This window comes from Canis lupus, chromosome 1 (assembly GCF_048164855.1).
Source record: "Canis lupus baileyi chromosome 1, mCanLup2.hap1, whole genome shotgun sequence".
Lineage (NCBI taxonomy): Eukaryota > Metazoa > Chordata > Mammalia > Carnivora > Canidae > Canis > Canis lupus.
The window spans coordinates 94836493-94851677 of record NC_132838.1 but is presented as its reverse complement, the minus strand read 5'-3'; the positions used below and the strand labels follow the sequence as shown (position 1 = coordinate 94851677).

Genomic DNA, 15185 nt, shown 5'->3' with positions numbered 1-15185 from the left:
ACATTCTTTGTCCAATGGTATTAGAATTAAAAAACCTTCACAGAGTAAATCTTTACTGAGTGAATTTGGCAACTGAGGAAAAAACTAGATCCAAGTAAGGGAAAACCCAAATCCACACATGATTGGTGACAAAGGGCTAGAACCCAAGGCTCTTCACTTCTAAGTAACTCTTACTTTGGGCTTGCTGGTAACTGCTATGGACTGTTAAATTCACACATGCCTAAAGTTTTTAATCTTTTCAAGCAGATATTTTCAGGTTATTATTACCAGCAATTCCACAGAACTACAGACCTCAAGTTCCAGTCGAATTCTAAGATCATCTGTACTGTGTTCATTTACCTATATGGCCAGACATAGGATGAGGACTAAAGAGAGAAGAAGGGAACATGCGAGAGCATTTTTATTTCTACCAACCTAAAAAATCTCCAGAGAAGTGAACCAGAACTAAACCTTCCTGAGAAAGGATAGGACTTGGCTGAGGATGGCCTAGGTACCAAGGTCACAAGCCTAAGGAGCTGTGCGCTTACCAATCTGTAGAGGCCCATCGGTCTACAGCATGCAGCCCCGTCCTTATGTTCCGTAACATCTCTCCATCTACCTCTGAAGACTGGGTGATCACTAAAATCTGGTTGATTATTGAGGATTCTCTAAGAATCAGGCCTATGACAATGCACCAGTCCAGACATCCCGCCTCCATGAAGATGTGTAGCAAGTATCTGTATGTAAGCAGAAACAGAACAAGCGACACTAAGAAGGCGCTAGCGCTGCAGAGAAGGCCAGTCATTATCAGGAACGTAGTCCCTGTTCCCTATTTGCCAAAATATCCTGAGGAGGCATCCTGTACTTCCAGGATGCTGAGGAACTCACCGAAGCTGGACTTGGGACTTGTGAGGCCCCTTACTCGCCAACTCCATGGAGATGTGCTCCAGCTCTGACGGAGTCAGACTGAGCGTAGAGAAGTTTTCATCCACCATTGTCCAGTCTCCGTCCACCACGGAGCTACTTTCTGTCAAGTCAGTGGCTGAACCAATACTGCACTCGTCACCTGATGAAGATGTGCCACAAGTTACCGACTAGCTTCATGTAGAAAATATGCTTCATTTTAACTATTAGCCGCTTCTCACATGTTGATTTCGGCTCAGAATTTTGAAACCCTAACATTATATCAACTGATAAAATTCCCATGTTACATTCACAGTTGTAACTATTTAAAAAAAATCATTAGAGAGAGAATCAGACATTATGTGCCTTTGGACGGAAAAACACACTACCTATGTAGTAGTTTTGCCTGCCTTCAAAAAAATCTAGCTAGAATTTGATGAGGTCTTTATTTTTTTTTTTTAAGATTTTATTTATTCAAGAGAGAAAGGCAGAGACACAGGCAAAGGGAGAAGCAGGCTCCCTGTAGGGAGCCTGATGCAGGACTCCATCCCAGGACCCCTGGGATCATAACCTGAGCCAAAGGCAGACGCCCAACCACAGAGCCACCCAGGTGCCCCTGATCTGGTCTTTAAATTCAATTACTAATTTACAACAAATACAGAAGTGTTAAACCATGAAGATGCAATCACCAAACTCCACATTTTGAGAAAATCATGGAGGCAAGTCTCATCCATGACTAAACTGCAAGGGGTACCAAAAAAAAAAAAAAAAAGAAAAAGATGGGGTAGGGGACATCTTGGTTGGCCCAGCTGGTTAAGCATCTCACTCAGTTTTGGCTCATGTTGTGATCCTGAGGTCATGAGATCAAGCCCTGTGTTGGGCCCTACTCTCAGCACAAAGTCTGCTTGAGACTTTCTTTTCTCTTCCTCTTGCTCCTTCCTCCCCTCCACGTGCTAAAATAAATAAATCTTAAAAAAAAAAAAAAAAAAAGATGGGAGGTGACCAATCATTTTTTTGAAGATGACAATGTGTGAACGTTATCTGAATCTTGGTCCTAACCATAAAAAAATTTATGACACTATGAAACAACTGGAATTTGAATACTTACTGGATATTTGATATATCAAGGAATTACTGTTAAATTTTTAGAGTGATATAAATGGAGTTACAGAGTTGTTTTTTTAAGAGCCCTTTTAAAGATACATACTGAAATATTCACAGATAAAACATAGGTCTTGGATTTGGTTCAATAATATAGGAAAGGATCACATAAATTTGGTCATGAGTTGGTAAATAAGTAGCTAAATGAGTAAATGAGTAGCTAAAGCTACTCATAAGTAAATGAGTAGCTAAAGCTAGGTAACAGATACATGGGGGGGTAGGAGCAAGGGTTCCATGCTACTATTATCTCTAATTTTTAAGTATATTGGAAATGATTTCTTTAAATAGAGTTTTCTTTAAAAAAAAAATAAAAAAGGCAGTGACATTACCTTGTATCTCTTAGGATGGCTACTATAAAAACAAAACAAAACAAAACAAAAAACCCAGCTTGTAAATGTTGGCAGTATGTCAAGAAACTGGAACCCTTTGTCAATGTTGGTAGATTGATAGCTCCTCAAAAAATTAAAGAATAACCCTATGATCTTGCATTTCCACTTTTGGGTATATACCCAAAAGAATTGAGAGCAGCATCTTGAAAAGCTATCTGAACTCCCCTGTTTGCTGCAGCATTATTCACAGTAAACAAAGGTAGAAGCAACCAAATGTTCATCAATGGGGGACAGATGGATAAACAAAATGTGATATATATACACACACAATGGAATACCATTCAGCTTTAAACAGGAGGTAAATTCCCACACATGCTGCAACAGGCATCAACTCTGAGAACATGAGTTCTGTGAAATAAGCTTGAGTCACAGAAAGACAAATACTGTATGATTCCACTTATATGAGGTTCTCCAGTAGTCCAATTCATAGAGACAGGAAACAGAACAGTGGCTGCGAGGACTGGGGAGGGTGGATGGGGGAGCTCTTATTTCATGGGTACATAATTTTAGCTCAGCAAGACAGAGTTCTGGAGGTGGGCTGCACAGCAATGTGAATGTACTGGACCCTACTGAACTTGACACTTAAAAATGGTTAGGATGGTCCATATTATGTATATCTTCCACAATTTAAACAAAACTGATGGCAGCTATAAGCTTCTCCATGTAGCAGCAGTTCCAGAAACAGCGATGAGAGACTGAAAATCCAACCCCGAGCAAGAGCTCAGCCAGGAAGGAAACTACAGACAAGTAGACTAACTGCTTCTTCCACTCCTGTAACTGCCGAAGCCTCAGCACCATGAACCACCATAAAGCTCTTCACCAGTGACTCCACTAATACTGTGAGAGCAGAGACTGGCTCTCAGTTTTTGGTAGAGGGCCAGAAAGTAATCTAGGCTTTGAAGACTAAGAGGCAAAAGGAAGAATATTATGCACGAACTTACAAGAGGAAAGGAAAATCCTATAAATTAATAAAACAAGAAACAGAAGAAATTAAGTACCATTTTTTTATGATCCATGTGTACTAATGAGAAGAATGGTATTCTTTCCACAGAGATAAGTTTGCTTACTTCAAGTTCAGTTAGTGTTTCTGTATCTTCAAAATCAAGTGCGAAGTTTCATCTATCATCACTGGTCTGTAGTGAGATTTTAACCTATTTCGTTCATGTAAATACAGCGAAGTCTAGTTAAGGCCAGTGTGGCCTTGTTCTAGAAACTATCCACCTCTCTAGCAGATTCTAATGACTAATCCTCGAGGACATTATCTTGAAAGACTGAAGCTCTATTTCTGAAGTGCTAGAGCACAAGAACCTCCAAAGGAACTAAGAAAAAGCTAGGATTTAAAATGACATTTACCTTTATTAGATAAAGGTGACAGGAAGGCGTCTTGCATCTGTGGTCCATGTGACGAGGCCGTGTCAATCTCATGATGGGTGGGGCCGATGTTGCCAAGCCAGCTCTGACTTCGTTGTACATTAGAGACACCCGTGTCTATCTCAAGGTTTAAAAAAGGGTCTGCTGATTGGGACTTTAACAGCTGCTCTCCTACTGCAAAGGCAGGCCCCAAAACAAGAAAGTGGGAATTCAAAAGATGCACGCACCAGTGTTCCCAACTCAGTCATTTCAGCTTCTTTCCCCACTACCCATGGACACTGTAAGTTCAAAGCCAGTGAAACCGCATTATCCCCCCACAAACCAGGCAATCCGGGCTGGAACCAAGGGGATGCCTGTGTAATACCATCTGACAGTCAACATACATCATCAGGTCTCTTATTAGCACTAAACAGAATTTATTCTGTTCATCTTTTAAGTGTTTTTCCTTGGTTCTTATGAGATGAAGTTTCCAAATGCCACAATAAATTAGGTGTTTGTTTGTATTTTCATAATAGTCATGAGAACAGTCTTCTTTCAAAGACCTGGACTAAAAATCTTTAATTTTTCTTTCATCAAAATAGTTTCACTTTGTCTTCTCCTAGATTAGAAGATGGCTCAAACTCTCAAAGATGCATTCTTACCACTTCTCTGGAATGTCCTATCAGATAAATCACAACTTAGCTTACTCTGAATTCTATGACTAACCAATTTCAAAACTTCCCACAAGAGCAGTGTGGTAGCTCCTCTATTCAGCCAACTTTCACCTTGTTGATAATCTGAGATTGAATGAGACAAGCCCACATTACCTGTTCGGTATCTTCCATTCTTGAAAGGAGAGCTGAGAGAGGAGGCTGGGATGATGGGCAGAGGCCACAGGAAATCTTTGTGGAGTCTCTTCAGAGCCAGCACAAAGTTGTCCACCCGTGCGGCCCGCGTGCGCTCCTTGCACAGCCAACTAATTAGCTCAAAGCCCAGCTGGGCGGCAAAGCAGCCGAGGTCCTTCAGCCGGACTTCTTCCAGGAGACGCCGAGCATGTCTCCAGAGCATCATATCAATATACATGTTCTCAGCACAGTCACTGTCTTTGCTCCACCTGTAAGGAGGAGCACAAGAAAGCTACAGAAAGTGTTCCTGGATGACTTCACACAGTTGTACGCAGCAGCTCTGATAATGCTGAGGAGGAGGTAAGAGGCCCAAGATGGAGTCTGGACTGAATGAAGACAGAGCACCTGGACTTTCCTCCTTAAGATACCATGAGCTGCTGAACAATACCTAGAACACGGCAGGCTCTTAGAACATACTCATAGAACGGAAATATGGAAGAGGAAAAGAAAGGAGATGGACAAAGCCAAACCAGTAAGGAGGGTGGTGACTGGCTGAAGGTAAAAAAGGGAGCAAATAATGCTGTATCTGAAGAGCCCAGTGAAAAGAGGTGAGGAGATCAAATCAAAGAAACTGAAAAGAGAGACATAAAGTGAAATGAAGTCTGTCCATGGGAGTGGGAGGTAAGGACACAGAAACATACAACTGATGCTTAAAAAGTTTTTAACTTGGCTGTACATAGTCTACCATCCCTTACCCATATGGGCTGCTGTGGCCTGACTGGTTTGGGAACTGGGTGATGTGGTGCCTTCAGTGAGTGCCAGATGACTGTCTGGATTCAAATCTTGGCTCTGCCACTCACTACTTGTGAGCTTACTTTCTGGGCTTCTATTTCTTCACCCACAGCACGTGAGTAACAACAGTGTCTACCCTTACAGGTTGGTAAGGATGAAAAGACATACATGTGTAAATGCTTAGAGCCATGCCTGGCACATACTGAGCATTTAATATGTATCAGCCAGTAATTACGTTCTTCGAGGGTAAGGCTGAGAAGCTGCTGCTTGCCTGGCAATCATAACATCTCGTGGTTGCATCTAACTTGTATACAGCCCATGACTGTGTGTGGAGATGTTGAGAGTAAGGGTCGTATAAATGGCTATGATAAGAAATAGTAGTCAAATATCACGATAGGAAATGTTCAGTAAGTTCTCACTATGTATCAAGCACTGTCCTAACAACGAACACAGTATAAAAGAAAGGATTAGGGGAGAGAAAAGACAAGAGAGAACATGTAACAAAACAGAGAAAGGACCACAGGGACCTCACAAACCAGAGGAAATTCTATTTTATGTTTAGTATGGGCTCATAGTAACTGCCCAGGAGACAATAACCCATCTGTGGGTGATGTAGGCTTCTGTCTTCAAGACACACTTCCTCTTGGCTCTCCCACTGTTTAAAGACTTCTCCAGTCAAGAGAGTCACAGGACAGTCAAGTACATGGGGACTAAATTTTATGTTTTTGTCATGAGGTAGAGCTGGAAAGAAAGGTAAAACTATGGACTATAAGAAAGCTTTTGGATTATGTGCAGATTTAATTATCTTCCTTTTTATTCTGGTCCTCTACTATCAGGGTAACTTGAAATTAGCTACCTTCAGAATGGGTACACAAGACCTACTCTAGGACAAGGGACAGAAACTCTTCAAAGAGTAACACAGTGAACTTTGGAGGACAGAAGAAGGGAAGCATTTTGTGTGATCTCCAAGCTTTTTGGAAATGGAAAAATGAATTGCCTTTGATCAAATGACTGTTCATAAGATCCAATTTAACAAACTGCCCTGAAATGCAAGTGTCACAGAATGCCCTAAAAGCAGGAATGGCTCATTATTCTTTTACCTTTTTCCAGAAGGACCAGATGGCATACTCAGTGTTTTCTGTAAGCTGAATTTACTAGCAGGAACATTTTCAGCTGACTGGGATAAACTGATGCTTCGATTCCTGAAGAACTCAAATCCACCACTTGAACTGGGTTCCTAAGATTACACATGATGTGTGGTATAGTTAGAGAAGATGCCATGCAGGTGGATGGCCTAGAGAGGCTGTGCAATTCTGCAACCAACCTGAGCTGTAGGCGTGGATGGAGGGGTCTCTGATTCTCCAGAGCCAATGGCTTTAAGGAATCGAATCATGTGTCGACACAGGTCCCATTTGCCTTGTTCCAGGGCTGTGTTGAATAGAAGGGTGGCATGTTGCCTACTAACTGCTGGGACTTCCATATTCTACAGAAACAACCAAAGACAAGCATTCCTTTTATACGGTGATTTGCGAAGCATGAGAAATTCTTTATCTCTATGATTTCTATACCAAAGAAGGAATGCAGCTACACCTCTATAGGGGAATGTTTAATAGTAAGAATAAAAGGATCAATAAAAAGTATCATGCAAGGAAAACACTCTGCTGGTGTACTATAAATTAGGATTTTCTGAACTGCTACACTTCAGATACCTTGATTAAACCTGACCCATATTCTCTCTTTCCTGGTTCCCAGCAACTCTGCAAAGTGGTTATGCCATTCCTATTTTACAGATGAGGAAACAGAGTTCAGTCACTTACTGAAGACCAGCAGAAAAGCAAGAACACAAATCTAGTTTTGCCGGGCTCCAAAAGGCTCAGGTCTGCCTCCTGTGTGTTTTTTGTGGCTGTGATGAAAGTATTCCTGGCTCTGGGCAACAGGAGGTAGAACTGCTACACAAAGAGTCCTAATTCTTTCACAAACTTAATCACATCGCTGGCCTTGGCCTTCAGGCGAAAGGCACCTGGTAGTATAAGTTAAACTTTAATTATGATCTATTGATCCACAGCAATGCTGGAATTGATACAGAGACAGTGTCCAGTCTCACTGCTGGGCAGATCACTTAAAGTCTAAGGAGTGACCTAAAACAAAAAACAGCAGCATGTATTTTGTTTCTATTTTTATCATTCTGTGGCTTTTTTAGACTAGCCAAGGAATCACAGACTTTCAGGGCCACTCCACTCCGCCTTGGCTTGACTACTTCCTCTGGTTTCCATCAGCTGTCTTGAAGTTTATAAGCTGACAAGAAGTGTGATTTGGCAGAGTTTAACCCAGTCTATGGCTATCTTCTTATATTAATGAAAACAACTTTGCAGTCATTTGAAAGAACCTCCAAGTGCAGCCTATCACATCTGTATCAGACTGATAGGAACAACAACTATCAAGCCCTTTTGTCAAATACATAATGACACAAATTTTCAGGAGTCTCAAAGAACCGTGTGCTGTGAGAGAGATCACTGTGGCAGGCCCGAGTTTTGTCAGCTTGCAATGGGGACCCCACCATCAGGAGTTCTGCTAGGATGACCCAGGCTTTACCCAGAGCCCCTTGGCACTTGTGCATTAGGAGGAGACAAATCTATCACTGTGAGAGACTCGGACAGAGAGTTCAAATTAGCTATTAGCTCAAACCTACTAATATTCAAAATAATTCTGTATTACTGCATGTCCTATGCAATATGTTCATTTTATTGTATGTATTATACTACACAGAATAGAAACCCAGACTGTACGGATCCTTTGAACACAATCACAGTGCCAACACAAGACAGAGTCCCCGCCTCTCAGTTTAAGCTCATTAATTTCTGCACCTTCCTAAGAAGAGAACTGTTACCTGTAAGATAATAAGGTAAGAGGCAGCTGTGTCCAAATCCTGAGCCATCAAGCATTCCTCAAACAAGTCCTTGGGGTTTCCAACAGCTGCAAAAAGGTAATTCCACAGGGCATATTCAGTCTTCCGTGCACAGTGAACAACCGTCTGCAGGAAGAGGGGGAACTCGGTGATAAATTTCGCCACAGTGGGAAGCAGAGGGTCGGGAATGGGTTCCCGTGAGGTAGCTTCTTCTTCCAGCACTTCGTGGAGCATGAGCTCCAGCACATGAGGGAAGTAAGGGAGAGTGGCACAGGACTGGGCTAAGAGCAAGGCCTGCTCCCCAAGGTTCCTGACCAGCAGCTGACGTAGAATGTGGTGGAGGTAGATCTGAGAGGTTCTCTCCACAACACAGTAAGGGAACAGCACCTCCAGCTGCTCCCGAGCACTGTTCCGAGCGTACAGAGAATCATAGAGTAAAGTGTCATTGACAGCACCAAGGACTAATGCGTCTTCAAACAGAACAGCCAGGGGGTAAATATTGATGTGGAAAGGCAGCATGATCCGCTGGGACAAGAAGGAGTGGGGTTTGCGGTGATCCCTTGGGAAGAGAGGCAGCCAGACTTTCATGCCTGCCCCTCCACAGCTCAGCCAGAGAGCTTCCAGAAGGTGACGCTTTTGTTTATTTGCTCGACACGTCGTCCAGACATTTTCAACAGACTGGGCCAGTACAACGGGAGGACAAAACGGCAACTGGAGAAGCAAAGACAAGGAGCAATTGTTTTTCCTATTAAATCTGTATATTCTGAAGTTCCTCTGCATTAATCTCTTAAGTCTTTCAAAATGATAGCACAACTTCTTTTGAGAAAGTTAGGGGACTCTATAATTAGAGTTAAGACTCTGCCTTTCAAAGTATGTGTATTTACATCTAAAAACAAGACAAAACAAAAAAACCCACAAACTTCACCAACCTATCCTACTTTCCCATTAGAATTAGCAAATAATAATGCCCAAGCAATAACACCTGAAGTATGGAACACTGTATGATTGTTTCAGGATGTTCTTACCCTTCACAGTCTTATACCTGGAGGCTTAAAGACTAATATATACTTTTCCAGTTTCCAAGTCACAAGATAATACTCTCCTCTTAAATTCTTTTATTCCTTTATCTTTAATGGTCTACACGACTTGAATTTTACTCACCAGTTTCCTTTGGTTAGGGTTACTGTCCTTCTCCCGGATCTGAGGGCCCGATCTGTCCCTCTGCATCATGATAAGCTGTCCTGCAAGATTGAGCATTATGCTCTCTGCATCACGAGCCTGAAAGAAAAATTGGATTTAAGCAAATATATATGTTTTCAGCATTTCCTCCCAAATCCATATGGTTTACAGGTGAGACCACCAACAATATTTACTGTGTACCACGTACAGCCATTCTGTCAGGTGATGTGGAGAACAAGCTGCTTTCTGGCTAGGGTAGAACGTGCTTTACCACAATGCAATGAATGAGCAGTACAAGTGAACAAACGATTGAGGGCAGAGCTGAATTATCCTGATAAAACTAGGAGAACTTCAGAAGTCATAAAGATGAGAGATCCCTTCAGTGACCTGCTGGCATAGCTACAGAAGCTTAAAGGGTGAGGTGGGCCTCCAAGGATTAGGACATATAGGAGGAAGGAAAAGGGTGGGTTCTCCAGCTGAAGACCATCAGTGTAAATGATACTGAGAGGAACATTTCTTCTGGGAAAGTGTGAACGATCAGACTAGATTAAGACTATCATGAGAAAAATGCTGGATGGTAACAGACCTTCAATGAGAGACTGGAAAGACAGGTTTAAAAGGGGGGGGGGGGGCAGGAAATAAGCTACTACTTATGGTTCCTGAATAAGGAAGTCATTAAAAATTCTGAGTTATTCAGAATGGCTTACTCAGGAGAGGCAGACATCACAGGTGTTGACTTCAGGCATGAGTGAAATAATCTGTCTTTTCATTATGGAAAATTACACCCAAATCCTAAAGTAGAGAGCCTAACATGACTCCCCATTAAACCCTCTCAACCTGGCTCAACATGGCAGAGCACTGTTTTAAAGTGAATCTCAGATAGGAAGTCTTTTGTCACTTGTAAAGAAGAAGAGCATCTGGATTTACAAAAACAAAAACACAACTGACAGGTGCCTGAGTCAAGAGAGGCATGAAGAGAAGTGAACTGAAGGTGATTTTGGAGTACTGCCTTTACCCAGGCTGGGTGCTAGAGAAGGTGGGGTTACCACTGACAAGTTACAGGAGAAGTTAAGGAAAACTAAGCAGTTCTATTTCACTGCTCGCTGTATTTGAAAGTCTTAAGACTTTCACGTAAAAACATTGAGAGAGAGGACTAAAGACGAACATGCCAGAATCAAAGTGAGGTTGGGAAGCTGAAGGAAACAGACGTGCTTTCTGAAGCAACGTCTGCAGGGCCGAAGGCGAGCTTCTGAAGGCACAAAGGGCATCAGCAGAGCAGACTGTCACATAAACTGAGGAGGAAAGAATGATTACTCAGAAGCTGCGGGAAGGTGTTGCAGTGTGAGGCTTGCTGACAGGCTGAATTTATTAAGCTGTCATCATTATTCAGGGTTCAGTCAGGAAAACAGCAGCCATCCTACACATTCTGTTTGCAAATCACTTACACAAAATGCTCTTCTGGACTGCCCTGCAGAAACCATTAGAACTGTATATAAGAAATGGCAAGAGGGTCCCAAAGATTCATGGATCTTACCATTCATTTTTGTGTTAGACCATATCCAGGGAGGTAATAAGGGTAATAAAATTTAAAAAGAGAAAGAAAAAGATAAAAATCACAAAATCTCCAAGCAACTGTCATAAAGCCCAAGAACTTTACTTGGATAGAAGTCTTTGGTTCCCCAGTTAGCATATAATGACATGAAAAGTAAAGATCTACCTCCCCACAGCACATGAGAAACAACATAGAACTTTGAGGTAGAAGATGAAGAATGGGAATAATACACTGTGTGGTAACTAAGAACTGGATGGCACAGGTCAGAGAAAACATGAACATGCAAACTGAGAGTCAGAACAGAGTGCCTGGGGTCTGGTGCAGAGACACTCCACAACACCCTTCCAGTGACTTTCAGAGCAGCTCACTCAGGTCACTGCAGCAAGGACTTGGGGTACAATAACCACTGGCAGGTGTGAAAATGGGGAATTTCGCTACATTTGATGCGATCTCTCATTACACAAACAAACCCACTTCTCTTTCCTTCAGTTGCATCCATGCATTCAACACTTTCCATCAGGACTACAGCATGGAGAACAGGGGAGTTCCACAGCACCTTCCAGCATTTTTTTTTTTTTTTAAGATTTTAATTATTTATTAGAGACGGGGGCAGGGGCAGAGAGAGAGAGAGAGAGAGAGAGAGGCAGAGACACAGGCAGAGGGAGAAGCAGGCTCCATGCAGGGAGCCTGACGTGGGACTCAATCCCAGGTCTCCAGGATCATGCCCTGGGCTGAAGGCAGCGTTAAACTGCTAAGCCACCGGGGCTGCCCCCGCTTCCAACATTTTTAATGAGCTTTTCAAAAACTTAAAAGCAGGGACTGCCTATATCCCCAAAATGCTAAATTTCAAAGAATCAAACATACCTTCTCTAAGAAAATCCCTAGTAGATGATTTTTTTTTTTAGATGATTCTTATTACAAGTTGCAGAGACAAGGCACCCAGTCTCATAAGGGAGGCCATCTTACTGTTAAACAGTTTCCATTCTTAAGGTTTTTAAAAAAACCTTTATGAAATAAAGACTTGCCTTGCTGTAGCAATCATGGATGGTCTTCCCTCAGTGCAAGACGCCATCCATTTATTTATTACATAAATTATGGTTTGTTTCCCTCTCTGATTTCATCTTATTTTTCCCTCCCTTCCCCTATGTTCCTGTTTTGTTTCTTAAATTCCACATGAGTGAAATCATATATTTGTCTTTCTCTGACTTTTTTCGATCAACATAATATTCTCTAGTTCCATCCACGTTGTTGCAAATGGTAAAATTTCGTTCTTTTTGATGGTTGAGAAATACTCAATTGTTTATGTGTATGTATGCATATATGTACATATACATACACATATATATGTATACACACACACCCCCACCTCTTCTCTATCCATTCATCAATTGATGAACATCTGAGCTCTTTCCCTATTTTACCTAGTGTGGATATTGCTGCTATGAACACTGGGGTGCACTTGCCCCTTTGAATCTGTATGTTTCTATCCTTTGGATAAATACCTAGTAATGCAATTGCTGGGTCACAGGGTAGGTCTATTTTTAACTTTTTGAGGAACCGCCATACTGTTTTCCAGAGTGGCTGCACCAGTTTGCATTCCCACCAACATCTGTTGTTTCCTGTGTTGTTAATTTTAGCCATTCTGACGGGTGGGTGGTATCTCATTGTGATATTGATCCGTATTTCCCTGATGTCGAATGATGCGCAGCATCTTTTCATGTGTCAGCCATATAGATGTCTTCTTTGGAGAAGTGTTTATTCATATCTTTTGCCCATTTCTTAACTGCATTATTTGTTTTTTGGGTATTGGGTTGAAGTTCTTTAGAGATTTTAGATACTCTTTATCCAATATGTCATTTGCAAATACCTTTTTTGTTCCATTGGCTACCTTTTAGCTTTGTTGTTTCCTTTGCTGTGTGGAAGATTTATCATCTTGATGAAGTCCCAATAGTTCATTTTTGCTTTTGTTTCCTGTGCCTTAAGGATGTGTCTAGCAAAAAGTTGCTACAGTCAAGGTCTAAGAGGTTGCTGCCTGCTTTCCCCTCTAGGATTTTGATGGATTCCTGTCTCACACTCAGGGCTTTCATTCATTTTGAATTCATTTTCATGTATGGTTTAAGAAAGTAGTCTAGTTTCATTATTCTATATGTGGCTGTACTATTTTCCCAACATCATTTGTTAAAGAGACTGTCTTTTCCACTTTTTAAAAAATTTTTTTGAAAGATTTTATTTATTTATTCATGAGAGACACACAGAGAGAGAGCAGGAATACAGGCAGAGGGAGAAGCAGGCTCCCTCTGGGGAGCCTGATGCAGAACTCGATCCCAGACCCCGGGAGCTAAAGGCAGATGGTCAACCACTAAGCCACCCAGGTGTCCCGAGACTGTCTTTTTTCCATTGGATATTCTGTCCTGTTTTCTTGAAGATTAGTTGACCACACAGTTTTGGGTTCATTTCTGGGTTCTCTATTCTGTTCCACTGATCTATGTGTCTTTGTGCCAGCACCGCATTGTCTTAATGATTACAGCTTTGTAATAGGGCTTGAGGTCCATAATTGTGATGCCTCCCACTTTGTTTTTCTTTTTCAACATTACTTTGGCTATTCGGAGTCTTTTCTGGTTCCATACAAATTTTAGGATTGTTTGTTCCAGCTCTGTGAAAAATGCTGGTGTTATTTTGATAAGAATTGCAATGAATGAGTAGATTGCTTTAGGTAGTATAGGCATTTTAACAATATTTGTTCTTCTAATCCAAGAGAATTGAATGTTTTTCCATTTGTGTCCTCTTCAGTTTCTTTCATAAGCGTTCTATAGTTTTTAGCATACATATCTTTTACCTCTTCGATTAGGTTTATTCCTAGGTATCTTAGGATTTTTGGTGCTATTGTAAACGGGATCGATTCCTTGATTTCTCTTTCTGCTACTTCACTATCGGTGTACAGAAATGCAACAGATTTCTCTACATTGATTTTTATATCCTGTGACTCTGCTGAATTCCTGTATAAATTCTAGCAATTTTTTGGTGGACTCTTGGGTTTCCTACATTGAGTGTTACTGAAGTCCTAGCCTCAGCAATTAGACAACAAAAAGAAATAAAAGGCATCCAAATCGGCAAGGAAGAAGTCAAACCACCACTCTTCACAGTCAACTTACTTCTTAATCTGCTCTTTACCACATTTGCTCTCTCCTCTTTGTGAAAGGCTTTTACTTTTTAAATCCCAGTATAGTTAACATGTAGTATTATATTAGTTTCAGGTGGTGTACAATACAGTGATTCAACACTTCCATACAACACTTGGTACTCATCTTAAGTGCATTCCTTCATCCCCATCACATATTTCCCCCACCCCCACGCCCACTCACCTTCCCACTGGTGACCATCAGTTTGTTCTCTACAGTTAGAGTCTGTTTCTTGATTTGTCTTTTTCCTTTACCCATTTGTTTGGTTTCTTAAATTCTACATATGAATGAAATCATATGGTATTTGTCTTTCTCTGGCTTATTTCACTTAGGATTATACTCTCTAGATCCATCCATGTCATTGCAAATGAAAATATTTCATTCTTTTTATTTTTAAAGATTTATTGATCTGAGTGAGCGCAAATGAACATGACGTGGGGAGGGGCAGGCAGAGAAGGGAAAGCAGACACTCACTGAGCAGGGAGCCTGACATGGGACTCGATCCCAGAACCCTGGGATCAGGACCTAAGCCAAAGACAGATGCTTAACTGTCCGAGCCACCCAGGCGCCCCATTTGTAATATTCCACATGTATATATACCACATATTTATCCATTCATCTATCAATGGATACTTGGGCTGTTTCTCTAATTTGGCTATTGTAAACAATGCTGCAATAAATATAGGGGTGTAGGTGTCCCTCTGAATTAAGTGTTTTCGTATTTTGGGGGGTAAGTACCCAGTACTGTGATTACTGATCAGTGGATAGTTCTATCTTTAACTTTTTGAAGAACCTCCATCCTGTCTTCCACAGTGGCATGCTCACCAGCAGTACAAGAGGGTTCTTTTTTCTCCATATTTTTGCCAAAATTTGCTGTTTGTGTTTTAGCCATTCAGGTGTGAGGTGGTATCTCACTGTAGTTTTGATTTGCATTTCCCTGATGATGAGTGA

The 15185-nt window shown here is 41.4% G+C and overlaps 1 protein-coding gene across 5 annotated transcripts in view; it reads right to left on the bottom strand.

Annotated features, from left to right (window-relative positions):
- RIC1 (RIC1 homolog, RAB6A GEF complex partner 1) overlaps window positions 1–15185 on the bottom strand; it is a 145619-nt gene that overhangs the window by 2788 nt on the left and 127646 nt on the right. For 4 of the 5 annotated variants that reach the window (XM_072840638.1, XM_072840648.1, XM_072840659.1 and 1 more), the window contains 8 exons: window positions 9486–9602; window positions 8307–9035; window positions 6744–6902; window positions 6520–6656; window positions 4610–4896; window positions 3786–3977; window positions 868–1045; window positions 528–716 (listed from right to left, as the gene is read on the bottom strand). In XM_072840638.1, the coding sequence (XP_072696739.1) occupies window positions 528–716; window positions 868–1045; window positions 3786–3977; window positions 4610–4896; window positions 6520–6656; window positions 6744–6902; window positions 8307–9035; window positions 9486–9602 (1988 nt within the window). The remainder of the gene's footprint in view (window positions 1–527; window positions 717–867; window positions 1046–3785; window positions 3978–4609; window positions 4897–6519; window positions 6657–6743; window positions 6903–8306; window positions 9036–9485; window positions 9603–15185) is intronic. The other variant, XM_072840654.1, reaches the window with a different exon arrangement.